The sequence below is a fragment of the Python bivittatus genome, unplaced genomic scaffold (assembly GCF_059951505.1).
Source record: "Python bivittatus isolate LINGU-HERP-01145 unplaced genomic scaffold, Pbiv_v1 ctg000560_np1212, whole genome shotgun sequence".
Taxonomy (NCBI): Eukaryota; Metazoa; Chordata; class Lepidosauria; order Squamata; family Pythonidae; genus Python; species Python bivittatus.
Window position 1 is genome coordinate 8,088,299 of NW_028277083.1, and position 27,713 is coordinate 8,116,011.

The 27,713-nt window shown below is 41.5% G+C and overlaps 1 protein-coding gene across 1 annotated transcript; it reads right to left on the reverse strand.

Annotated features, from left to right (window-relative positions):
• Positions 1–674: 674 nt before the first annotated feature.
• On the reverse strand, positions 675–26,713 carry BMERB1 (bMERB domain containing 1). The gene is made up of 6 exons (XM_007421997.3): positions 26,329–26,713; positions 6,093–6,216; positions 3,642–3,715; positions 3,099–3,213; positions 2,485–2,567; positions 675–1,463 (listed from the first exon to the last, which is right to left on the reverse strand). Exons 1-6 carry the CDS (start codon positions 26,432–26,434, stop codon positions 1,342–1,344), a joined length of 624 nt encoding a protein of 207 aa, XP_007422059.1. The 5' UTR covers positions 26,435–26,713; the 3' UTR covers positions 675–1,341.
• Positions 26,714–27,713: the final 1,000 nt, after the last annotated feature.

The following is a 27,713-nucleotide window of genomic DNA, read 5'->3' on the forward strand; positions in this document are numbered from 1 at the left end:
CTCAGTTAAATGGATTAGGTTGATCTGCCTCCAACCTAACCTCTACCAGATGCATCTCCCAGAGGTTCAACAGATCTGGAAGATACCATGTTGGAGAAAGGTGGTTTGGGTCAAGAACAACATGGCGATATCTGACGTAGCCTGAGAAGCTGTGTATTCAAGGTTCTGTCTCACCATGAATCTTGGTATTACTTGGGTAATTTTCCTAATGCTCAGCCTAGGCTAGATTTTGGGGCAAGATAAAATTAGAGAAATCCAAAATATACTACTGGAGATTCTTGGGACAAAGAACGAGTGACCAATCATCTGCTCCTTGTTCCTTCCTTCTGAGTGGTCTTCCGCCCGCAGTTTACACCTCTACATTTAAACACATGGGCAATTGTGTCTCCTCAGTTGCAGCTCTGCATGTAATGAATTGTTCAGAACAATTAATGGACCACTGAAGTCACTAAATTAACTATGTTTAAAAAAAAACACAACTTATTGTTCTTCACACAAGAGCAGTCTTGTGGATCATATAGGAAGCCACTGCAAACCACAACAGAACAGATTATTTGTCATCAGCTTCTTGTAGGCTATTAGCTATGCTATTTAGCATTTTATTAACACATATGTCATTGTGAAAAGGAGCCACCCAGCCACTTGGATGGTGTTTGCCTCCGTTCGCCCACCAATCAAATGTCGCCTGTTAAAGGAAGAAGGTGTGGGATGTATCCTGTATACAACAGACAATTAAAACTGCTACATCTTATTTGGTATGGTTTCTAGTTCAGAGCTGGCATTGGGCTGGGAATTTATCCTACCCATATGCAAATTTTACATATAAGCTGGATTCACACAATTTTTCACCAGGCCAGGTAAAGACTTAGCAGATACATTCACACAGTATGCTAAGCTTAAGTCAGTATTCATCTTGGTTATTTTCCCCCCTTATGGAGATGACTTAGCATCCTGTGCAAAACCAGAAAATGAGTTATTCCAGAACCCAGATTAACACCATGTGGTGTGAACGCAGCTGTAGACATACAAATGGCCCTTGATGTTACCTGCAACCCATAAGCCATCCCCCAGTCTATGCCTACGCTTCACAGGGCTTCTCTGCGTTCTGGTTACAGTTACTTCTACTCCTCGTCTTACCCTAGGCATGCTCGCTGAGGTCCATGCAACATGAAGGAGTCACCAAGTAGCACATTGGGCACACTAGTTACTGTAAGAAATACAACAGGGGATTCAACGATCAAGAATATCTGGATGCTTTACGTCCTGGTTCCCTCGCCCACCAGTTTTTTGGCCAACAGGGAAGTGGGTCGAGCAGAAGGCGTGCCCGAGAGAGATGCTGGGCTACATGATGGCGCACTGGGTCATCCCACAGCAATCCTTAATGAGAGCAGTGCTGGTTTTGGCAATAGTGGGCTTGTTGGGAGGAACTGGTGGAGGCTCAGCTTTCTTCTCTGTAGGTACCCCTGCCAAGGTCAGAACAGAGAGCATCATTTATTGTCAGACTCGGGTTTCTGCTTGCATTCACTGCCCTAACTCAAACCACCATAGATCATTGGTGAATCCAGCTGTTGTCATTTATAGATCACGACTGAGCAGATGATGCAAATAAGATGACTGGGATTATTCAAGGAACTATGGTTAAAGAAGCCAGGGCTTAGTGAAATGTGTTATCCCAGCCCATGTGGGTGTAGCTGTAATCTTTTTCCCATGCTTTCCTTCACAAACTAAATGCTCCTGATGTAGACAATGTCAGCTCGCAAGAGCCCATCTGCTCTGTATGCTGGCCTGGAGGATCAGAATTGTAGTCCCAACCCCTGGTCAATAGCCCAGTGGAAAAAGTCTGCTAGAAATGTTTAATCATAAGTCGATCGAATTGAATGCAGTTTGGTGTAGAGTGTCACACTAGAAACTGGGAGACGGTGAGTTCTAGTCCCACCTTGGACACAAAGCCAGTTGGGTGACTTTGAGCCAGTCACTCTCTCTCAACCCTAGGAAGAAGGCCAGGACAAGCCACTTCTGAAAATCTTGTGAAAAAAAATGGAAGTGATGTGTCCAGGCAGCCACCAGGAGTCAAGACTGACTTGAAGTCACACAAATAAAATAAAATAAAAATTCAGTTAGTTGGATCATTTAGATATTGAACCTAAGAATGTCAGTATGCAAAGCATAAGCTCTACGTTGGGGCAAGCAGTAGGAGTCATCACAGAGATGTAATTGTAACCAAGTTCTGGATTAACAGAGTTCTTACGGGCTGAGATTGAAACCACTTGAATTATATGTTCCCATAATATGCTAAGCCATAGTTTGCTTTTCTGGCTTATGGAAACAGCTACAATTGGCCATAAATCAGGGTTTATATACCTTATTGCTTGGCTTTCCACAATGTAGGAAGTCATAAGCAAGAAAACCACATTTTGGTTCATTATTCTATATGAAGCAAACCTTTGTTTTAAAATAATTTGGGAAAAGTGCATGCAAACTTACTGGTTGGAGACTGTACAACATTATCCAAAGGTTTCAACTTAATCCGTAGGAAATCAGCCATGTCCTTGTCTTCTTCCTTCTCTCTGTTTAAAGCAAAATAGCACACTGTTAGAAGTTAGAAAAGATTTTGTTTTGCTTTCTTTTTTTAATTCAAATTGTGCAACCAATGAACTTGTGGAAAAGAAACTGGAAAATTCTAGCAAGCATCAAGAAAATTCTGTCAAGAAAAGATAGAAATTGATAAATGAATAGCTTTTATGAAACCAACACAGAATTATAGGGAGAAGATGAGAAATTGTGTTCATGTTAGGAATAGGTAAGAATTTTGGATTACTTGTGAACTCTGGGAGTTATCATCCCAACATGTGGATGGAGTCAAGTTAGGAAAAGCTGTGGCAGCCATGTAATTGACCATGAAAAATGTTAATTAGGTTTGGACTGGGTTAGTACTGGGATAGGACTATTGAGTGGAATAAGGTTTTTTTTAACAAGTCCCAGAAGAAGGCAATGGCAAATCACTTCCATACTGTTGCCAAGAAAGCTACATGAATAAGACCATGAAGTCATCAAGAGTTGAGCTCAGCTTGAAGGTTCTTCATCTTAATTTCTCTTACCTCAATCTCTCCACTTCTGCGTCATCAACGAGAAAGTCTCTTTTCTGCACTAATTTATGGATTTTCTGGATCAACTCATCCTCTCTTTGATTCTGCAGCTTAGTCTTGTCTTTTTCTGTTCAGGAAAGAGAAAGAAAAGACTTTTGGAAGACGATGCTGTGCCGTTTCTTCCACGTTTGCTCGTTTTATGGCAAACTTGAGTTGCTGTTGCATAAGGCAAGTACAGGGGATGGCCTATCTACTAGCTCTACAAAACCTGACTCTTCACTCACTGAACAGCCAATAAGGAAGTTTTGTTTTGCAGTTCAAGGCACATGAGAGCCACAACAAAATGGCAGAGAAAGTGTTTTTAAGTTTTCCAGGGACTCTGTTCTTATTTTTTTAAGAGAGAGAGAGAGAGAGAGAGAGAGAGAGATTTCATGTTCACAAATTGCTTAATGGGAATTTCCTTAGACAAAATACAATTCGGGGACTCTTCAATCACTTTGGAGTGTCTTCCACTTGTTCCGGCACACAACTGAGTCATTTCCACAAAGCAATTACCTGGGATGGCTACTAAATTCTGCAACTCTTTCTTAAGGTTCATAATGTCTTTGCACAACTGGATGTCGTCCATCCTAAGAAATGGAGGAAAGAAGAAAAAAAAATGAATTGGGCTTCATGGCACCTTTACGTAGCATCATAGAATTGAGGTGATCCAGTCCAATCCTATGCTCAGTGCAAATTAAAACATCCCAGACTGACACCTGTCAGTTTGTCCTTTTCTTTATGACATCCAACAAAGGGATGCTTGGAGCCAAGCAGCAGGTGTAAATGCTGGGGTACATGAAACAAACAACCCAAGGATCATGGAAATCGATGAACAAAGAATGATGGGCAGAAGGTTGGGCGTGCCTTTTCCTGGAAGTCAGGAAGAATCATTGCAAATCCATGTGCAAAAATGGAAAGATTTACAAATACCAACAGCAGAAGAATGGATATTGAAACTAATGGAGCTGGCAGAGAAGGCAAAATTGACTATTTTGATCAAAGAAAAGACATTGCCTAGCCTTGTTTCTATTTGGAAACCACTCTTGGACTTTTAACTTGAAACTCCAAAAAATGAAATATTGATTTTGGGGTTTGATGACTGATTTATTCTATAACTAGAGAAAGACTTTGTATTAATCTGTTTTATATTATTTGTTGATGTATATTGTAGTCTTTTAAATACCAGAGTAAGAGGTGAATGCATTTTATATCTATACCTGTACCAAAGAAATTCAGAAATTACTTTCTTTTTTTGTTTTGTCGGTATTTTTTTCTTCTGCTATTTTCTTTTTCCTTCTTGTCTTTTTATTCTTTACTGAAATTTAATAAAGTTCTTTAAAAAAAAAAGAAGAAGAACAATTGCAAATTCTTGCCATGTTTGATATATGAAATGTCAAAGGAAGCATGCTTCAAGGGCAAGGAGACACCTCTGACTCATAAGGTCTGTATCACATTGGGTGACAAAACAGCAGGCAGGATTAACATAGCACCAGAATTGTCATCTCTCTGTTTCCTTCCTGGCCATCGTTCCCAGCTGTTCCTGCATGCTGGCATTTTTTTAACAGTGGAGCTGGCAAGCTTGCAAGCCAGAGAAGCACCCAAAAACTCTAGAATGGAAGTTCTGATCATTTCATCCACAACCTCAAAGGTACAAGAAGCCACTTTTCTGGAGGATCAGTTGGTCCAATCTGTGGGCCATGGAGGGAGAAAAGTCCTCCAGCAAAATTGGCACAAGATTCAAGGCAACACAGCCACATACATTGCAGCCACACCCTGGTACAACGATGGGCATGGGGCCCAGTATTAATTAAAGTGTTGGACTAGCTCTGGGTCCAGGTTCAAGCCTCCCCCCCACCCAACCACAGAAAATCTGAGGGATTTTGGGTTGGTTACTCTCTCTCAGCCAAAATGACTTCATAGAGGTGTTGTTGGTGGGGAATGGGAGAAGGGAGCTTTTTAATGCCACCTTAAGCTCCTGAAGAAAAGGCAGGGTTAAATTAAACTAAACTAAACTTAAATAAAAAATGAAAAAGCAAAATGCCTGCAGACATCTCACTTGGGTGCCCCCTAGGCTCGTTAGCCCAACTGACCCTATGTGTTTTCTTCTAAAGAGAAAATTGTAATTTTAACAGTGACCATGGACTCATAGCTCCATTCTCACCTCAGTTCCTTTCACCAATCCTAATCTACTGGCTGGAAAAAGAAACAGGAGATTTGAACCTGGGGACCACTCTTTATATATGGCCCGAGGCTTATACTGTAGTTGGCAATTGCCGATATTCTGCTTTATTTATTTATTTATTTATTTATTTATTTATTTATTTATATATATTTCAGATTTGTCACCACCCATCTCACTGTTGAGAATGATGGTTGTTCAAGTATCTGCAATAAAATTAGCATATCGAAGCGCTATGTTCTCGATCCTCTGCCCTACTAGCCTTCAAGATGAGCATGAGTCTTGAATATTTTGTCCAGTGCTGGGCCCCACATTTTAATAATAAATCAGAGAAATTGGGACAGGTGCAAAGAAGAGCAACCAGGATGATTGAGGAACTAGAAATTAAGTCGTATGTAGAAAGATTGAGGGAAATGCTACCATGCACTTTGAGAAAAGATGATTGAGTAGAAGTTAAATCTCCTTTCAATCCTGAAGCAATGCCATTTGGAAGAAGGCCACAAACTGTTCTCCATTATTCCAGAGAGCAAGATGCAGAATAATGTCTTAAATTAAAGCAGATTCAGGTTGAATGTTAGGAAAAAGTTCCTAGGAGTAAAAGCAGTTCAAAGAGAAACTAATGACCAAGAGAAAGATTGGACTCTCCTTTGCTGGAGTATCCAAGCAGAAGCTGGACAAATTTTTTTCAAGGGGGTTGGACTTCATCTCTTCAACAGCCCCTTCCAACTCTAGCATTCCATGTCCCATTTGAATCCTGATTTCCCACGAAAGTCACTCTCACTTACATAAATCTCAGTTCTGACTCTCTTCTGACCAAGACTTCTCGAAGTCTTTGGATCTTTGCCATTTCCATCTCTATTTCCTCGGGCATCATGGTTGTTTCTGCCATTGAAATGATGTTGAGTTGATCTGCACAGATTTAGGGCAGATAGAAAAGGAGAGAGTTTGACATAAAGAGCTAAAACTGGTCTTTCAACGAAGAGAAAACCAACCAGCCAACCATGTCTATTTCATTCCATGCTCCATCCATCACTCAGGTTCTCTGTTTCCCTCCCTTGAACAGATTTCTGGGCATAATCAGTTAGAAATGGGCAACTTTTCTACAGCCCAGGTCTGCAGAAAACAAATCAACAAAATGATGATTTGGTCTCTGAGAATCACAGGCAACAATACCAGTGACATCATGGCACTGAAACAGACAGGCCAAAAACAATAATCCCCTTTGGGAGCAGTTGGGGGATTTTCAGAAGTGGAAGGATGACTTGAAACATCCATTTTGCCCAAGATGGAGAACATCTGCCTGATTGATTGGATGTTCTTCTTAAGGGCAAAATGGATGCCAACAGCTTTTGCAAAGGTGCCCATTTTGACCTTTAAAATTCCCCCTTTGAATCCCTCTGAAAATGGGCTAAACTGCCTTGCTTATCCTGGAAGGGCTTCAGGGCTTCCCCAAAGGTGCTGAGTAACATGGGTTTTCCTCTAAGACTACCATATTTGCATTTCTAACATTTGGATAACCACCAGATAACAGACAAGAGATACTTGTCTGATGTTTTGAGAATATCCCAGAAATAAAGAGTTATATAATCTCTTCCCTCCTTTTCTTGAGCATCCCTTGGAAACCCAGATCTACACAGGAACACACACATACTTCCCACAAAAACACATACATTTCAGCTGCTATTTGGCCATTGAATACAAAATAAAGACACAGTGATCAACTAGAGACTTCTTTTTACTTTGCTCCCAAGGTCGCTTGGAACTCAGGATGTTTGAGACAAAGGATCCAGAGCCTTCTTGCATGCAAATAGTGTGGTCCTTCTACCTGGATCCTCCATGAAAAAAAATCAATTAATGGCAATAAACATAATTCAGTGCATTATTTAGCTGGACATTTTGGGAATTGTCTGGAGAAAATGAATGGGGGATATCTTGACACCTTCTATTGATGCCTGGGAGTAATGTTAAAATAATGGACACAATGAAAAAAGAAACACAAAATCATTAAATTAAAGCTATTGCATAAAATAAGAGGGATTGTGTAGTGGAGGTGTGGCAATTTACCCCAAGTCTCAGGTAATGAAAAAAGCACTTCCATCACAGAATATACCAGGAGGAGGAGGAGGAGGAGGAGGAGGAGGAGGAGGAGGAGGAGGAGAAGAAGAAGAAGAAGAAGAAGAAGAAGAAGAAGAATAAGAAGAAGAAGAAGAAGAAGAAGAAGAAGAAGAAGAAGAAGAAGAAGAAGATAGAAGTAGTTCTGTCTTTGCACTGATGTTCTCAAATGTTACAAGAATTATTGTAAATAATTGTGAAATTTTATAGCTATGGTGAGCTATAAATGGCTCAATGGCACCATCTGTTTAGCTCCAATAATGTCATATATCAAAAATGTGGAGGGTTCCAAAGCATCTCTAATTCTCTGCTATATGAATAGATTTTACACTGTTATATGGATGGACATTATACTGAGACAGAAATTTTGGGTTCGCACAACTTGCCTAACTCTGAACCCAGGTTAAGAAACTATGGTTGGTTCACATCATGTGCTTCATGCCTACCAATCAACCAGATGATAGTTTCACATGCTGGCTGGATTCATACATGTTACACCAATGGCTGGGTTCCCACGATACAAACTAATCAGCCTGTTATGTTGGGTAAACACAGCCAATGTGGTTAATCTGCTGCTGGCATAGCACACTGTGTCTACCTCTATAAAAGAAAGTGGAGATATCCTTGGTGAAGGAATGGATGAGCAGTCGAGTGAAAAATGACATTGCAGTCATGGGAAAGTAGAAGAGGTGGGAAAGAAACTCACCTTGCTTCTGGCTTTCAATATTCTGTTATTATACCCTACAAACAAAGTAGGATTCCTGTAATCCTTGCAATGTCTGTTTCCTGACCTGGCCAACTTCAGTCTTGAAAGCCTGACATTGCTGTCCCTTCCTTCTTCTTATACCAAAGAGAGTCAAGGCAGGAGAATCTTGAGTTTCTTTCTCATGCCTTCTTCCCTTCTTGGACTTAATTCATGCTTTGCTCATTGCTGCATTCCTTCTCCAAGGTCATATCTGTGGTTCTCTACACATAGGGTAATTTGTTTCACCAGATTTCTAGTTATCTCTTCATTCTAACTCCACATGCATTCACTCATATGCTAGGGCTACCAGATCTCAGCTGTTGTCATCCTTACAAGGTAGTCCAGACAAGAAGCCCACCCAGAAGTACTAGCTCTAACTTGTGATGGAATGGAATTATGAACGCCAGACTCAGGGAGGGAAACGTGCTCTTTTGTCTCCTGAGGGGCGAGGAAGAGATAAGAGGAGGAGGCTGGCACCTCCCTGAGGAATTCACTCTGTTTTGACTGGCTGACTTTGGGAACTGAGGTTTCAGTCTGGGAAGATTCTTGCTAGAGGTTGTAGCTAATAAACATTGCTGAACTGAATCTACATGGTCTCCTGGCGTTCCTTGGGCTAGGCCTGACAAACTTTATTATAAGGTTACATTAACAGAATCTTGCAAGTCTGAAAGTACATCTCTTCCCATCACCTTTACAGTCCAAGAAACTAGGGAGGGTCCCTTCTGAGACATTTGCCACTCCCACATTCCTTCTGCAGACTCAGCTGCCTCTTATCTAACCATTGTCTAGTCTGTGACTCTTCCACCTGTCTCCCAAGGTCATTCCCACACACCACTACAACTGTAAAAAGATAGATGAGCACTAGATGGCAGTAGTGAGAGGCCGAAAAGTCTGATACCTTGCAGCAATCTAGTGGTCATCTCAAGCTTTGTAGATGATATGAGAGCCTCATCATACCCTTGTTCTTACCATGAAAATCTCTGTTAGACTTGCTTCACATCACATGCTAGGTCACTGTGGGATTTAGCTGGCTTTCACTCTGTGTAGTGTGTAAATCATAGCCCAGAGCTTATTTGTTTAATGCATTTATTTCCAAGAATTCAGATATACTGCCAAAGCATACAAACTCCTGGTAGTTTTCAGAGTTAATAAATAAAAACATAAATCAGTTCCTAAATACAGTAAGTTAAAAAAAATGCTAAAATTAAAATCAAACTACACAAAATTTAAAGTTTTGTGCCATTGCAAAGCTCCAGATGTTCATGAAGATGCTTAATGAGTTGTGTGAACCCAACCAATTGTGGTTTATTCCATAAACTGCAAGTAAATAAATAAACCATAGCTGAGTGGAGTGCATGAATCAGTCAGGTAAATATTCCCATTGCAAATAAGAACCAGCTTCTCTGAAAATGTTAATTATTCAATAGCTCATTTAAAACAGCTCTTGGCACCATTTTCTTCACTCCTGGAGCCCAAGAGAGTATGTATTTGGGGACACAGATTACATTAAATCAAAGACCTTCAGGGTCAGCTATAATTGCTGTCATGGGGTACTGAAGTACACAGAAAAGAAAATAACACAGTTGGTGGAATTGAAAATCATCATATTTGCACAAAAGCTTAGAGGGTGGCATGTGGGTGGGGGAGAAGGCAAGGGAGAGACATCTGAAGAAGTGGTACAGTCCAGGATGTAGAAGTGGAAGGGGCAAAAGATAAAATCAACCATTGAGTTAAATTTATTTAAAGTGAAATTGAATTAAAATTAATTAAATCTGACCATGCCCTGTGGCATTAAGAATCTCCCTCCCTTCAGTTGCCTTAAAAAGTCTCATTGGTGATGAGACTTCTGGGAGTTGCAATCCACAACATTTCTTCTTGCTTCTTGTAATATGGGGTTGAAGATGTGGAAAAGATACCATACAAAGAGCCCAACTGGTTCAGATCAATATTTCACTGAATTCAACATCCTGATTCTCACAGTAGCTAAGCAGATGCCAACAGGAAAATCAAACAGGAATGAGATATGGAAAGAGTAGAGCCTTTATTCCCAGCAACCAGTATTCTATGGTATACTGTATATAAACATGGAGGCTCTGTTCAGTCAACATAACTGACTAAAGAGCTAACAAAAACTAACCCCAGCAGAGGTCTATCCAGTTTAGCATTCTTGTTTCCCATAATGGGTAGCCAAATACCTTCAAGATGCCCACAAACAGCATATGGGGAGGAGGAGGAGGAGGAGGAGGAGGAGGAAAATGGGCCTTTGCTTCTGTTTGTCCCCCATCAACTTGTATTTTGAGATATACTGCCTCTAAATGTAGAGATTCTCTTTCCATGTATTTGTAAACCATGGATAATGGCTGTCTTCCCTAACCTGAATGTTCTTCAGATGTGTGGACATCAATTCCTAGAGTTCTCAGCAATGGTCTGGAGAACTCTGGGAGTTGAAGCCTACCCATCTGATACATACATCTGTTTTGTTCACCCAACCAATCCTGCTTTCTTCAGTAAAGCGTAAACCAGGTCTCCAAGTGTGTGAGAATCCAGTCAATCTGTCCATCCAGCTGCATTGGATAATTTGGCCTTGCAATCCATAGCTGTAACTGGGCAAACCATCCCCCACTCTGTGCTATGAAATATATTCTGTGTTGGCTCAAGAATGTGAAATTCAGCTGGCAGTTATTAAAGGGAAGCAATAAAGCAGCTTGTTGTTTGCTCGCTTCTCTGCCTGTCATAGGACTTTTATCACTGACTACTTAAGATGATGGAATTTGGTTCATATGTATTTAATATATTCTAGCAACCTTATCCTGCAGATCAGAATTCTCCTAACTGATGCAATGGCACGTGCCTGCAATTATTCCACTACCTAATGCTTTATCTATTTTTCATAGACCTTTCTTCTCGGCCTGGGAAAATTATTATTCCCATTTTTACCTTGATGGGGATATTATAAACCCAAGACGACCACAACTGGACTGTGAAAACGTGGACAACCACTAGAAGTCAACAAAGAGTTAGAATTCTCTATGTTGCCATCTGATGGTTGTCTGTATTTTTACAGCTCCAAACCTCCTTACCATAACCGATTCCTCTTCAGAAGAAGAGAATTGAGCCTTAGAACCAAGAGTCCTTCAGATGTAGACTAAAAGAGACCAAGGAGATTTCTCTCTCCCAGATCTATCTTCAAAAGATGTTCTAGAAGGATTCTTGGGAGTGAAGAATGTGATAGAGGGGATGGTGAGCCATCCTTAAATCCATGGATACACATTGCCATGCTACAACTCTCAGTATTCTTTTCCATTAGCCATGCTGGCTGAGACGTCTGGAAATTATACATCACATGACGTAGCAGGCCACCAGTTCCTCTGCTCTGCCTTAGTCCTAGAAGGCATCATCATCGGAGGGTGCTAACCTAAACAGCCATCCACTACAGAGCTAAGTCCTCCTTAAGTGTAAAGAGCTTCTCAAAAACGCTATAGATCATTTACCCATGAGCCTTGGGCAGGATTCTCATAGTTTAGGCTTTAAGACTCTTCTGCTGAATGTTGCTAGTGATTGGAACTGTACTGTAATGGAAGGCATGGGCGAGGAGGATACTGGAATGGAGGATCAAGGTTATCAGGAGGGAGGGGGAGCATCCCAGGAGAGGTTTCAGGGCAAGCACTTTCTCAGCCCACAGCAGGACTGTGGGAAGGCTAAGAAGCTGAGAATAGCCCCTCCCTAGAGTCTCACAGGGTATATCCACTAGTTGCTTTAGCATAGGTTTAGTCTGGCAAGATTCTGTCTATTAGGTGCAAGTTAATAAAGGAACTATACTGGACTGGACTGCTTTGTTGTCATTCTTGGGCTGGGCCCAACGTGTACCTACACTGAGCTCCTAGGTTGCTTGTCTTGCATTGCCTTGATCTTCCAGCTTCTTCTTATGCCAATGACATGGCAGGTTCTCAAATCTTGACCTCAACTTTCTCCAAAAGCCAGCTTGCTGGTTTATTTCCTTTAGTCAAGCACCCCACTAATTTTCTTTAGAATTTGCTCTTCTACCCCAGTTCACCCTTTGTAACGGTATGTGGGAACGACCTTGGGAGACCGGGCAACGAGACGCAACCAATAGAAGAGTCAGAGAAAAGGCAGCTTAGCCTGCAGCAGGAATGTGGGTGAGGCAAGAGGCTCAGAAGAGACCCTCCCTAGTTTTGGGCTGTAAATGAGATGTGGGGAGAGCAGGACTTTCAGACTTGGAAGGTTGATGTCAGCCTTACGAGGCAGACCAGACAGGAAACACAACCAGATGAGTAGCTAATTCTACTTTACTGTAAGATGACACTACCAATTCTGCCATCATCCAAAGATTAAATGGAAAGATACAAAGAAATGCATCCTCAGTCAGATGCATCCTCTCTGCTTTCTCTTGGATCCGAGCATCTCTCCTGTACTCTACAAAATAATGATTTTCCATCTATGTTACTGGAGCTTCAACATTTCTTTTTTGCCCTTCTCGTCTATTGTGGCTCTAGTATTTGCCTCTTAGGCAAGGACATAGCCCTGTTCCCATAGGGTTCCTGTGGCTTTTGTCAATTTTTAGCTACTCAACTTTGCTAAGTGTTTAATTACACAGCTCATTAGGACAACACTTTTATTTCTTTCACTCTCCCACTGAAAAAGCAAAAATTGCCAATTTAGCCTTTCTCAGTCTGCTGGGAATAAATGGATACATGTTCAGCATTTGCGGAGAAGCAGCACCATCATTTCACTTGCTGTTCTGTCAGAGATGTTATGGTAATCAACTTGATGCCTTTGGGCATGCTGGACTGCAATCCCATGATCCCCAGCCAGCATGGACAATGGTACGAGGTCAGATCCAATCCTTCTGGAGCATGGAGGCAGACATTCCTTGCCACACCATCTGCCCTGAATTATACTACAAAGAAAACTTGGGATGACATCAAGGGATCTTTATTTGGAAGAATTTGAAAAAAATATTCATTTATTGGATTCAGACTGAATTCTGGGGCTCTGATTTGTTTCATACTAAGTGTGAGTCTTTTACCACAAGGCAGATACTATTCTTCACCTTCATCACCATCACCATGCAAGTAGATCCTCCAGGTCTCAAATCTGCCAGACCCTGCCAAGCTACTTCCAGGGGGAAACCAACTTGTGTGAGGAATTAGTGAAAGAAATGGGTTCATGCAGCTCACACTTCCTCATCTTGGTGACTTCCAGATGTCTTAGAGACTGCTAAGCCAGCAATGAAGGATTCTGAAAGCTGACATTCAAATTATCTGCAGGGTATTGGTTGGGAAGCTGATTTAGCCTAAAGAAGATATATTTAAGAGTGATGTGAAATACAGGGCAAACTGGAATGGAATGGAATGGAATGGAATGGGTGGTTTCCCAATTAAGTAAACTACTCTTAAAACTGATTGGTTCTCTACTGTTGGATATATTCAAGCAGACTAGATTTGAAACCTGAAATAGAAACCTTTGTTCAGAGAGTTTAGCTTAAAATTCAGAGTTGCATATGACTACCGAAAGCCTTGGAGGCAGCTCTTCCAAACATGGTCATCCAATTGTAAGGAGTTTTTTAATGTGACAGAAGGATCAAATTATGAAATATATGACTGGAAAATCATCATCTGGGGTACATTTAATTTGAATTAAATGCAAATCATTTTGTTGCTGTTCTTCCAGTTCCACCTATTACTTTTGGAGTATGATCCCAGACACATCACTCCAAGGCTGAGAGTAGCAGAAAAAACAGCTCACCCTGTCTTAGTTGCACCCTTCACAATAAATTTCTGTAGTAGCTTATGTGATCTTTAGTTCTGCATCTACAAAAAACATGAGGATCCTTCACTACATTGGCAAAAATTATCACTAAAAAGGCCTGATTTTGAAAAAAAAAAAAGCCTGGGTTAAGGTCCAAGGCTATGATGTTTTCATTTTCTTTTGAATGCCATCTTCCCACATATACACCCCCCAAAGTAAAATCCTTCCCCAAGAGCTGAGCTCCAAATAATACTATCCCCAGTCCTTCTTGATGTACATTTATATGCAACATCAAAGAGATTATGAGCTTCAGAACAGTTAGTGTATATTGGACAATATCCACTAACAGACAACTGTGTCCAATCCAATGGAGATTCCGTCAATGTTGTTATGAGATCCTCTTTCCTGATTTTGCAAAGACGGGTGCATGAAACATTCTTAGACAAGCAAGTAATTAAAGATAAGTGAGAAGGCTCTGAACAAGGCTAAAAAAAGCCTCCTATTCCCACCTTTAAACCTCCCCCACAAATCCACCCTGGAAAAATGGTCTGAAACAAATAAACCTTGCTTTGTCGGGTGACAGAACGTGCTACCAGATGGCCCTCCAGTAGGTTAGGAGGTTGATCTCCAGCCCAAACCCTCAGATGTTGCCTTTCTTTCATCTAAAGCAGTGTTTCTCAACCTTATTAACTTTAAGATACATAGACTTCAACTCCCAAAATTCCCCAGCCAGCCATGAATTCCCAGAATTCTGGGAGTTGAAGTCCACATATCTTAAACGTGCTAAGGTTGAAAAACACTGATCTACAGCATAGTGGAAGATGAAAAATGCTGGCTTGACAATGGCTTATAAAATAAGCAGAAAGGACAAAGAAGAAACTCAGCGATCACCAAGTTATATAGTCCACCCTTCTTCTGCAAAACTGTTGAAGCTTCTATTGCCAAGCCCCCAGATAAATGATTTTTCCTCCATTCCCTTCCAATCTTCTACCCACAAATAGACCGCACATTTTTAAGAAGTGAATTGGGCACAACTAAAAACATGGTTTTGAAGGATGGTATCGATTTAAAAGAAAAAAAAATAGACAAAACTTGGAAGTAATCCAAGCCTGTTCTGGAATACTTGTGTCCTACCGTCAGAGATACAAACTACCCATAGAAATGTTATTGGATGGATTAACTATATAATAACCTAATGAATAAACAGTTATCTGGTTCTACATGAATATTTCTAATAACTTTCTTGGATGTGACTATGAAGGCACCAGGAGCTGAGCTATAATTGAACATTTTATTTTTAACTTACTAAAGTAATTTCTCCCACTGGCAACTTAAAGCATCCTCTAGAGTCAGTCAACCATTGTTGTGCTGAAAATAACAATAATGAGGACAAGCTTTATGTCACTTCGGTGATGGCTGGAAGACGCTATGAAGATGCTATACCAATGTCTCTCAACCTTGGGGACTTTAAGATGTGTGGACTTCAACTCCCAGCTGGGAATTCTGGGAGTTGAAGTCCACACATCTTAAAGTTCCCAAGGTTGAGAAACACTGTCCATGGTCCTGAAAACCAGAAGTCTGGTAACACGATTAAGGCACAGGGTTTTTATTTTTGATTGATCGTTTCACTGTTTTGATTGTTTTATGTTTTGATTGGTTGTGGTTGTTTTAGAGTTACTGGTTTTACTGTTGTTGTAAAAGAGTTGTTTAGAACGGGCAGCCATATCAATCAAATAAATAACCCCCTTCCCCAACTAACGAATGTTATGAAACAGCATACGCTTTTCTGAGCTGCATGAACAGATGCCTTTTAATAGCATTTGTACGTCTGAAAGGGTGCTACCAGACTCCTGATTTTTCAGGGCCATAGATTAACACGGCTGTCCTCCAATGTTCATGATACTGATGCCATTTTTTAGTCTTGCTCCTCAACCCAGCGAGGAACTGCAAAAATAGATCGCGTAAAAAAGTTCACACAAGTTCCAAATGAGCGAAAACTTCCAGCTTTAGCAATGGATCATTAAATCTTGTCTGGTCTCTCCTCTCTCTCTGTGGATGGTGGAGGCAGGTTGGATGAATGAAAACCAAGAATTAAGAATTTTTCAGTGGCAGCCCCTTAATTGTAGACTTACATCCTGCTCTCTTTTTAGGGTTGTTTTTTTTTCTGAAACAATAGCTTAAATGCCAACATCTTTTAAATGTATGACCTCATCACGGAATGAATGGTTTCTCTGCTGTTTCACCCATTGCCCTTAATAGATGTTATGGGGTGTTGTTCTTACTGGCTTTATTATTTATTAATTATTGCTTAATTATTAATTGCTGGTTATGGTTGGGACTTTGATTCTGATGTGGTGGTGGTGTTGGAATACTTGGGGAAAAAATGTGTGTATATGTATTTATCCAAAGGAATGCAGGAGTCAATTTAGGGAGGAATTAAGTCTGAGATCAGGAAAACCCAGGTTCAAGCTGGAAAAAAATCTATAGCCCTTACAAAGTTTACTATTCTCTTAACATTAAAGGGAATCCCCTTAAAGTCCTAAATTCTTGTTTTTGTTTTCCAATGGGGGAAAAGCAAAGCATTTCCTATAGACATAAAAACCACTGGAATGCAACAGTGAATAATAGCCACTGAATTCACCTTTTACAAGAAATGAGTCTGTGAATGCCAAAAACATTAGAACTATTAGATTCCATAGAGAAATAACAACTGAGGGAGATCTGGATTAAATCTGGATTAAAAGTCAAGTGCTATAAAGGAATTTAACCCTGACCTTGGCAATAGGAAAGAAATGAGTAAGCTGTTAAGAGGGGACTTGGGGAAGGGATAGAAGTAGAGGAAAGCACTTGAAAGAAACGCAAAACAGCCTTGATTTTGATTAATTTTGATAAGTTGGGGATAGGGAGAAACTTGGACAGGCTTTCAAGATTCTATTTTTCTACCTTAACCCATTATTCTATTCCCTGAATCTCTTTCGGCTTCTGGAGATTGCTTGTCCTTTCCTTTCCCCTTTCTCTCCTTTGAAATCTTCTCCTTTCCTTTCTTTCATCTCCAGGCTCCTTCTTTCCTTCCTTCCTTCTCCTCATCAGCCTTCTTTATTTTATATTAAACCATATAAAAAAAACCTTCTCCTTTCCTTTATTTCACCTCAAGGCCTCCTTCCTTCCTTCCTTCCTTCCTTCCTTCCTTCCTTCCTTCCTTCCTTCCTTCCTTCCTTCCTTCTCTATTTTTAATCCTTAGCTTCTAATTCGCTCTCTCCTCTCTTTTTCCTCTTTTCAATGAACCTGGCTACTTTAGGAAATCAATAATAGCAGTATATATATATATAAAAAACACTGAATTTCTGCTGCACCCTATCTAATACATAACCACAGATGCCATAGGAACATCTGAATTTGCCACCTGCTTTATTGAATGGGTCTCTTGAAAGGTTTGCTAGTATTTTAGTATTTAGGTATGTTAGAATTATGTAAAATAAGAGCCATTCGTAATTCACTGCTGGCTGGGTAAGCAATCCCCAGATGTGCTTCTTTGGCATTCCTTGGCCCCTTTGCCTTTCCCCATCTCCTTGTTTCCTAAACAATGAAGAAATTCACTTTCCAGCAATGCTTTTGAGGTGTCTGTGCCGTCTTCTTAAAAAAGAAAGAAAACTGCAGCTTTCATTTCAGACCTGATTGGCTCTATTTAAGGTTATTTTATGCAGGATTTAATTGCTTTCATTTAACTGCAGGTGCTTAACACTTCCAAGGCAGATGAAGGCACCAGTTCAATATAATGCTTGCCTGGGGATATTTCACAGATGTGAAAGAGAGTTTTGCAAAACTCCACTTCTTCTACCAAACAAGGCATTACACATGGTTGCATTTACACTTTATTGGTCTTATTTATTTATGGCATTTCAACCTGACCCTTCAACGTGGTGGAAATGTTCACCCAGCAGTGTTTCCATAGATTTTAGGTACAGACATGGAAACTATAGAGTAAGCTTTGAAACAATTGCCCTGCAGATAAATTAGGACCTTTCCCCACTATACACAGATGTGATACAGCTGGACTTGCTTCACAGCCCTCATCCCTTGCCCCATGTTAACTTGCTCACCTCTGCCTTAGGTAAAAATGAAGAAGAGGGAGTTGAAGTCCACTCATCTTATAGTTGCCAAGTTTGAAAAACAATGGCATAGTCCAATGAGTCATTAAGCTTGAATAAGTAGCATGCAGGCAATCAGAGCTACCTGAGTCTCTCCAGTAAAAATAGAACATTGTTTTGAGATCTACTGGTATATCTCTGGGTAATTTGCAAAGAGCTCCAAGATTTTCCATAGCCCCAGTTTAATAATTGGTTGTAAAATTAACACTAAAAACAAACAGATGCTCTGTCACAGCTGGCCTTTGTAGGCTCATTTATGGGCTGAATTGTGCAGCCATGCACAACAAGCAAAGGCTGTAATATGGTGATAGCATTAATTCATGCCACAGTGCTGCCACAGATGAGCCTCCACAATCAAAGGTCTTGTTTCATCATGCCCAAAGTCATCTGTTCTGTGTGTTGACATGCTTTGGGGGATTTTTCCCCAATGCTTTCCTTCGTTGGCATCTCTCTCTTTAGTGTTAAGAGAGCCTGCCATTCTGGTGCGCTCCCTGTTCTGCTTTTGAGAAGCAAAACAGCTTTAGAGGCTGTTCTACTTATAGCAAAGATAAGCTTTGCCGAAATGAAGATGGGCTGTTTTGATTGTATAATGCCAGCAAACCCCCATTGTCCAACCTTATGTCCTCCAAGTAGAATTACCAACTAGCACAAAATCAGAGAACTCCAAAACTTTGGAATCCATCCTTGTTTAGCTTAGGTTTTTAGATTATTCTGATCTTGATAGCTGGATCTTCAACTGATATTTCTTCTTCTTGGTTTTTGACTTCTTCCTCCAGCTGTCTTAATACCCACTCTTATTTTCTCTACTTAGAGAAACGTAGAGTTGCTTGTGCCCAGGTAGAATCATTCAGCAGCAATGGACCTTTTGTGATTCCTCAAAAAGACTGCTGGTTGCTGCATATGGATTTCTTTCTAAGGATTCTACCCCACCTGGTGCTACCGGAGGGCCCTCCAAGGTGCTAATGTAAAATAAAAGCAATGCAGTTGAAAATACATTTCGAAGTGCATGAACCATAAAGACAAGACTATCAGATTTCTCCCCTTTTTCACCCACACTCATGACTTCAGCAGCCAGAACAAGCTTACATCTCAAAGGTCTGTCTTGATAGATATGGTTTCTGTCTGCTAATGAAAAGATAACGAAGAGGGATCACCTTTATTTTTCTTTGGTGTGTGTTGTGAAAACTGGGGAACAACTGCTGAGAAGGTTGTGGTGTCCCAGGTTTCCACCAAACAGGACTCTGATGCTTATGGAATTGAACAGAGCAGTAGAACTTTCAGCCACCTTCCCTCCAAACTGGATAAGGCTTCAAAGACCACCAAATGTTAGTATAATTTTGAAATCTCAGTAGCTTGTTATTGTCATCAATGAGTTTTTGTTCTTTTCTCTTTGGGTTTGTTTTTAGGGGGAGGGCTTTTTGTAAAGTGTTTTTGATTAGTTTTCTAAGTTGCTTATGTTTTTTTCCCCTTATGTCACTTCAGGTTTTCTATTTCTTTTATAGTCTATTATATAACTGCTGTTTATTCTGGTAAGGTATATTATCTATTATATATAGTTTGCATATGTGTTTGTGCTGTTATTAAATGCAACATGCTGGAAGAAAATTTTACTATGAAATGTTTAAAATGCAATAAAAATGTAAAGCTCTATTGGGGGCCCTGAAGCCCTTTAAAGCACCAGTAATAACTGCAACAATAAAAAATTGGTGACTGTACTGAACAGAAGACAAGGGGCTGCAGAGGGAAGAAGGAATGGCCTTGAGGGACAGGAGGAAGAGCCGCAACCAAGACCACAGCTGGATAAAAGAAATCTGAGTCTGGGGCAGAAATGTGATTTGAGAAAGCATCTTAGATTTGACTCTCCTTAGTCCTCATGAAGATAAGGGGAGAGGCAGGGAATTCAGACTTGCAAGATTTTGTTATAATAAAAATAGTACTGACCTGCATGACATTCGATTTCTAGTCAGATCTACTTGGAAGGACTGACAGGGGCTTTTGAGAGCCAAACCAGATCTGCTTCAGATCTGGTCAGAAATCATGAATATTGCTCTGACAATGGATCCACATAATTTATGGCCCAGCTCGAGTGTCCAAAAACTTTTTAAGAGCAAACCAACTCAGAGTACAATATACCCAGGTATTTGCTCAGGGGCATAAAGACAATATTTTACGGGCAGCATCATGATTTTCAAGGGTGTCTGCAGAGTATGGTGAAGAAAAAATCAAGATGGTAGCATTATGGCCTCCATCATGATTTTTTTTTCTTTTTTACCATATCCTGATTATTTTCTTTTTCCTCTTTTTTTAACCTCACCCCTGATTACTTTCTTTCTTGAAAAGGAAAGTGTTTTACAGAGGGAAACTGGGTGGCAGATACTTGCCCTCAGGGACCAGAAAGGAATTGATCTCTGTGCACGAATCTGCAGCCTTCTTCCCGTGCACGGCTGTGAGCTAGACAGGACAAATTAAAAAAAAAAAACTAAAACAAAATCAGATACCTTATGTCGAGGGCAGCTAGATAATTTAAGGAAAAGAGTGATCTTTCTCAAAACACAGGCCTGTCAAAAATGAATCTGATGTAACATTGTCCTCCACAAAAAATCCATATGCATACACATTCTGGCAGAATGCGAAATCCACAGGGGGTTCTGCTGGCAACCCCAGCAAAATACAGTCTTGCCCACTCGTTTCTTGAATCATTCCTCCCCACTGCCAATTCCACAAAGTTCTTTAAAAAATTTAAGGGTAGTTCCCCCCCCCCCCACTGGGGCAGGGGAGTGGATTTTCAGCAACCCCAAGCTAAAAAAATTTAATTGGGAGATTCATTGCTGAGAAAGGTGGAAGGAAAGAGAAGGAGAGGACGACCAGCAGCAAAGGGGATGGACTCAGTTACAGTGGTGATGGGGATACCAATGAAAAAGCTGAGGGACCGAGTTAAGGACAGATCATCATGGAGGAAATCTATCTGTGTGGTTGCTATGAGTTGACAATGACTTGATGGCACGTAATCAATCAATGTACTTAGCTAATCTCTACTTTAGTGTCCCATTACGTATCCGTTCAGGTATTTTTCTGACTAAAACATGCCTAGTGTACCCTTTTGGGGATGATAAACATTTTGGATTTTGAGTGGATGTTGTGGGAGTGTTCATAAACTGGCAGCCATGGGTGGCCAAGTTTATTTCCTGGATACTTGGCCCTTGACTTGATGGCGCATAATCAATCAATCAATCAATCTTGTGAGGAATATGTTTTATTCATTCTGTGCATCAAAATTATACCCCACCTTTCTTCCAGAAGCTCAAGGCAGCACCCCTATAGCACTGCTTCCTCCCATTTTATCTCCATAACCACCACCCTCTAAAGCAGGTTGGTCTAAGAAATCATGGCTGAACCCAAATCCCCCCAATGGGCTTCCAAGACTGAGGGTGGGCTTTAAACTGGGCCCAAGCATTTTTCAGGCCAAGCCCAAGAACAACAAGGAAACAATCCAACCAAGTTCAGTTCTTTAGTGCTAACCTAATAGATATACTCTGGGAGAATCTAGGGAGTGACTATATTAAGTCTCTTCTTCTTCCCATGCTCCTTCTCTGGACTAGGTCACCTCTTATCTCCCCCTGGAATGCGCTCCCTCCTTCCTGAGAACCTGGCTCTCTACTGCATTCCATCACACCATTAACTGTTACACCACGGTTCTTGATGGTCACCTCTCCTTTGCTGGAGGTGCCTAAGAAGAATCTGAGCAGCCAACTGGAAACACTACTACTGGTCCTGTGTTGGAGATCCTGCCCTTAGTATGGGCTAGACTCGATGACTGTAATGGTTTGTGGGAAAGACCTTGGGAGACGGGGCCAGGAGATGCTGCCAAGGGAATGGACAGATAAGAGACTGCATAGCCCACAGCTGTATAGTGGACAGGACAAGAGGCTCAGAAGAGACCCTCCCTAGTTTCTCAGGCTGTAAAGGAGACAGGAGGAGAATTGTACTTTCAGACTTGCAAGATTCTGTTAATGTAGCCTTACAATAAAGTAAAGTCTGGTTGTGTTTCCTGTCTGGTCTACCTGGGAAGGCTGACAATGACCTCTAAGATCCTGTCCAACTTTTTTATTCTGTGTGTCAAAATTCCAAAACACTGAGGCAGATCCACGGGCTCCAAAGCTATCTTAAGGCTTTTAAAAAAAATAAAGATTAACAACTGGCTTGTCATTAAAGACAACTGCTGTAAAGAGACTCCAGACATCTTTGTCAAAGATGGAAGGACTAAGCAGATTCCAGGCACTGGTATAATCAATCGAATGGAATAATAAATGATCACGTCTCCTCCCACCACCACTCCAGGCAATCATTCAGACCACATTAAAACTGATGGCTCTTTTGAAACAGGGTTAAAACACACACACACACACACACACACACACACACACAAAACCTTAAAATGGAGTGATCCATTATTCAGGCAGCAGCTGCTTGAGCTTGTCTAAATCACCAGTTCCCAAGAATATTCAAGAATGGCTGGCCACGTTCATGTTATTCCGGCATCTAATGTTAAAAAGGTGATTTCCCTCACCAGGAGCATGAGAAAAGAGCAATACACCCAGCAAACCCGTGAAGATGGAGCTATTACCACTTGTGCTGTGACTCCACGGTGCAGTTGGCCCATCCATTAGCTAAATGTCAAGGGAGGGAGAAAAGACTTCAATGGCTCCCCCATTTTCAATCTGTCCCAGTGTAGGATCCTGCAAGTCCTTGGAAGAATGGCATTCCTCATTTCCAAATCCTTACTGGTTGAAAACTGGGTAATTTTGGAAAAAGCAGGCTTCCTTGAGATGGAATTGTATATAAATCAAGAGCAGTCACCTTGGAGAACATACGTTCAAGATCAGGTCTATGGGTAGGTATGGAGCAAGAAAAATTACACAGATTGCAAAAACCCAAAGACCAGGATTTCCCGCTAACGAGGCTGGTAGATGTAGGAACAGGGGTGTCTCCCATGGTTGACTTTTTTGACCCACTCACACACTCCTGATAGAAGATTGAGAAAAATCATTTTGGGGGTAGTTACGCTACTCCCATGTTACTAAAACAACATAGAAAGGACATTTGCACCAACCCACCATTTCCTTAACTGTGGTTTGGCAGATAACACATTAAGCCAAAATCAGACAAGTCATCTAGCCTTGAATATCAAGTTCTACCTTCTGCATGATTGTTAAAGATTCAAGTCTTCTGTCTTGCTTTGCGGCTTTCTTTAAAGATTAAACTAGATTTTATGGCACAAGCTGTTGTCAACTCTGAATCACAAAGTGTTATCTATCCTCAGTCTTTAACAATGACAAATACATATATTTACATGTAGGTATATGTGTGTCTGTACGTCTATGTGCACACACATACACAGGCACTAGGGGAAAGGAATAGAAGAACACAAACTGATGGGCCAGTCGGATATCTAGAACAATTCATTTAAGTACTTAAAGATGTGTCAAATGCATCTACTAACCATTCTGAAGAGCTGGAATGAGTAATGATATAATCTGCTTAGAATTACTAAATTAACTCCTGTAGTAAGGAAGGAAATCCTTGGTTCTGTTCATGCTCTAGCCAGTTAAAATCAAATTTCAGGAATATGTGAACACCTTACTCAACTTTGTAGGGATATGGGCACGTTAACCCCTAAAAATGACCAATAAATAAAAAACAGTTTTGCATTGGTAGGATATATTATGGAAACTTTATGAAATAAAGCACCAACTGTAAAAGGACAATACACTAGCTGGTTCTTCCAGATATTCTGGAGTAGAAGGCTAATGGTCCCTTGACACTCGTCCTGCTGGGTTCGACCTGGTGAGAACTGACATCCAAAATGGCTGGAGATCCCTAAGCTGCTTATCTTTGGGTACATCAATATAAAAAAATATCCTGTTTGGTCAAACCATCTATTCCATCACCCTGTTCACATAACTCCGATCAAATGGATTATTCCTCCCTGCGTGTTACCAAATTCTGTTATGTTGCCAGCAGAATAAGATCCAAGTTGACTAGCTCCATGTTCCTTAATATAACACAACCATAGCTAACCCTTGAATCACTCTGAGGAGGTATCTACATAGAGAGATTTTACTCTCTGCCTATTTTTGTCTGAGAATCTTAGCGTCATGTCACTAACGTCAACTACTTAAGACAAATAACACTGTGTTTTTTGGCTTCAGAGATACAGTTTATACTGGGAACAGTAGTGGTAATAATATGCCATGCTACCCTTTTAGCGTGTGTTTCATATCTACCCTTCGTCTTCTACTTTTCAACAGTGTCTTGATTGTTTTGATGTATACTGGTCTTTGATCAAAATGAACATGGAACTGAATTGAATTGACTTGTTCACACAGTAGCTAGCCAAACCCTTGGGGAAGCGTACAAGAGAGTAGGTGCTTTCACACATGTCCCTGTCAACTGGAATCAAGGGGCCCTCTAGTTCTGATAGTGGAGATGCTGAGTTGATGGCCTTCTACATGGTCGGTCCTAAGGTACTTTCCTACTTCCACATTGCTTTACAAGGCAATTGTATAGACATGTGCTCAGAAAACCGTCCCACTGGATGAGTCTAAATGTTAGGCAATGCCATTGTTTGTTTACTTAGAGTTTATTGAATAAAAGACAATTTGGGCATTATGCTTTGCCACAAACCATGGTTTACAAACCACAGCACAATATGCAAGCCACATTTTGGCTTGGCCCGACAGAACTTCCTTCCACATAAATTAGTATAGGATTATAATCTGAGATTAAGTTCAAGGCAAAGCATGAATCCAGAATCAAACAAGCCATAGGGCAAAATATATTGTATGAGTCCAGCTAGTATGGTTTATGAGTTATGGCTTATGGCTTAGCATGATGTACAGAGCAGTCCATTCAGTTTAATGGAACTTACTCCCAGGTAGGCTTATAGTTTGAACCTTGTCTTCCCATCATTATCAACCTGGAGTAAATCTCATCCATACCCACTTAGCATTTTGGAGAGATCAGTCAAGCTCAGCGTTAAAGGATGCACGCACTGCCTTACCCCTAGAGAAGGGGGAATGACATCTAAACTGCCTCCCTACAAATCTATGCTATCCACAACTTTTGCTAGCCCAGTTTTGTTTTTTGTTTTCCCAGCAGCAGCCCCCATCTTCAGAGTGGCCATATGACTGGCAGCTGTTTGAACAATGAAAATGGCAGAGGGATACGGCATGCCAACCTTCGTCGTCCCAAGCAATGAACTTTTGACTCAAACAAACATTTGCTCAGATCCCTCCTTTCCATTTCAGGAGTTTAAGACATTAAGAGCTGTACTCTTGGGAGGAGGAGAAAGGATCAGTTTTGGTATTCACAGGCTGTTTTGATTCAGCACGTCTGGAAACAAAAAAACGTCCTCAAGGTAAGCTTGACTTCTGTTAACTGCGACCATGCACTTTTCTTGGTGGTTTTATGGAAGTAAACTGCCCTGGCCTTCTTCCCAGATGTTTTTTGACTTCCAAGTCCAACTACATCCCTGGAACTCCCAGGCAATCCCCCCTCCACGTACAAACCAAGGCTAATCCATCTTAGCTTCCAAGATCAGCCCAGGGTCCTGTAAAATACAGGACTGGTTTTTTCCCCACCCTCCAGCACCTTCCCTGATAAGGAAGAGCACATTAGATCTTTCTTCTCCACCACCTTTCACTTCTCCTCCTATTTATCAAAACAAAATATGATCCTGCTGGGTGTAGATCCCTTGCCTCTTATGAGATGCTGGGATCACAGAGAACAAAACCTTCCCCAGATTTCTTCTGGTTTGATTTTCGCAAGACCACAGTAAGTGGACTTCCAAGTACCGGGGGGGGGGGAATAGAGGAAAACAAAGACCAACCCGTGATGGTTGCCAATCACCTGAATCACCCCTCTGTGACTAATCCCCCTTCTCCTTAGGGGTGCTAGGAGGCATATCTCCAACCCGTGCCAAGAACAAATGTGTGAATCAAAAATTTCTGGGCCATGCAGGAAGACAGGGACAACCCCCCCCCCCTTTGTTCCTAGGAAACCAACAGGACAAGACTAGAGTAGAGGGAGGAAGAGCGATGGGTTGTGAATGTCAGAATCTCTTTGCTTTTAAAGTGCTAATGCAAAAATCTGACCAGCAGAATCCTTCTTCCCTGCATGCACGAATCTCTGATTTTATTTGGTTGGAAGGGCGGGGGGTGGAGGAACAAGCAAGGACGTTCCACTTACTTTTGCCGAGACCCTCGGTTTTCCACTCCGTCTCCTTCACCGCCCCGTAGCTCCTCAGCGATTTCTCAGCTTCCAAACTGGCTGAGATGGATTGCTTCAACTCCATGCTTTTGGAAGCAGCCCGGGCCCGCTTTCTCTGACTTCGGCTGGCCTGGGACGGGGTTCCTTCTAGTCCATCCCAGCCGGAGGAAAAGCGAGAAGAGAATGCAGGGTGGGGAGGGAGGCGGGATTGTCACTCGGTCTGGTCTTCTGGTGGCGGTTGTTGGTAGGGTTTTTTTTTTTTTTTTTAATCCTGCTGCTGCCAGATTGGCAAGTGCCGTAGAGCTCACTGCATCCTTCCTCTGTGTTGGTACCCAAGGAGGAAAGAGCGAGGGTGACAGGAATGCAGCGCGCAGACTCAGATGGAAGATGCTCGGTATGCCCTGGGCCCGCGGGAAGACAGGGAAGGGAAGGGAAGGGAAGGGAAGGGAAGGGAAGGGAAGGGAAGGGAAGGGAAGGGAAGGGAAGGGAAGGGAAGGGAAGGGAAGGGAAGGGAAAGCCAAACAATGGGACACAGTGGAGAGAGAGGACGAGGCCAGGGAACTAGGGAGCACGTACAAGAAAAACCAGCAAGAAGCAAATATGTGTAGCTCAGGGTTGAACTGTGGAGTCCTTGAGGTTCTCTGAGCTTGGTTGTTTTCTTGCAGACGTTACCTAGCTGGGTAACGAAACGTCTTCAAGAAAACAACCAAGCTCAGAGAACCTCAAGGACTCCACAAAACCAGCAAGGGAAGACAAGCCTGGATCTTGGTTTGGTCTTTGCTGCTCTTCTAGTTGCTTCTGGTAGGAGAGAAAGCGATGAACTCCCCCCTTGGACGCTAGGTCCAGTTGTTGGTGGTCAGCTAGGCAGATCTTCAGAGGAGCATTGCTTCCAGCCTGAGAAGGCTACGGGTTCAAGCCCGCCTGCTTTTGGCCAGCTGTTTTCCCCATCTGATCTGGCTGGGGATCAGGGAAATTAATGTTGAGACACTGTTACTAGAATGGTGGTTTGGTTGGGGTTGGACAACACGCTAGGCCAGGTGAAAGGGGGATAGAGTGGTTTGTGATTCAGCATATTGTGGGAAACCAGGCATGGCTTGGGCAGGTAGAGGAAACCAGGATGTTATATTAAAAGTAATGCATTATATGGGAGAGAAATACTGTATTTGGTGTCAATATGGCAACCATGTTTTGTTAAACCTGGCTTAGGAAAGAGTTTGAAATTCCTCTGAATGTGTATTTATTTCACTGGGACTCAAGTTCTAATTGGCTTATCATGGCTGGTTCAGACAATACCCAAAGCCATCAAGGGGGTTGCTTGATCCGTCACTCCAGCCACTGACCTTTGTAAACCAGAGTTTATGGCT

Bases quoted from the DNA above. Each gene is read 5' to 3' on its own strand.
- BMERB1 (XM_007421997.3), bottom strand. From the start codon at position 26,434: ATGGAGTTGAAGCAATCCATCTCAGCCAGTTTGGAAGCTGAGAAATCG. The intron at 3,716-6,092 runs GTAAGTGAGAGT...TCCATTTCTTAG, and splicing joins GAGTCAGAACTGAGATTTAT to GATGGACGACATCCAGTTGT. The intron at 2,568-3,098 runs GTAAGAGAAATT...TGCTTTAAACAG, and splicing joins GCAGAAGTGGAGAGATTGAG to AGAGAAGGAAGAAGACAAGG.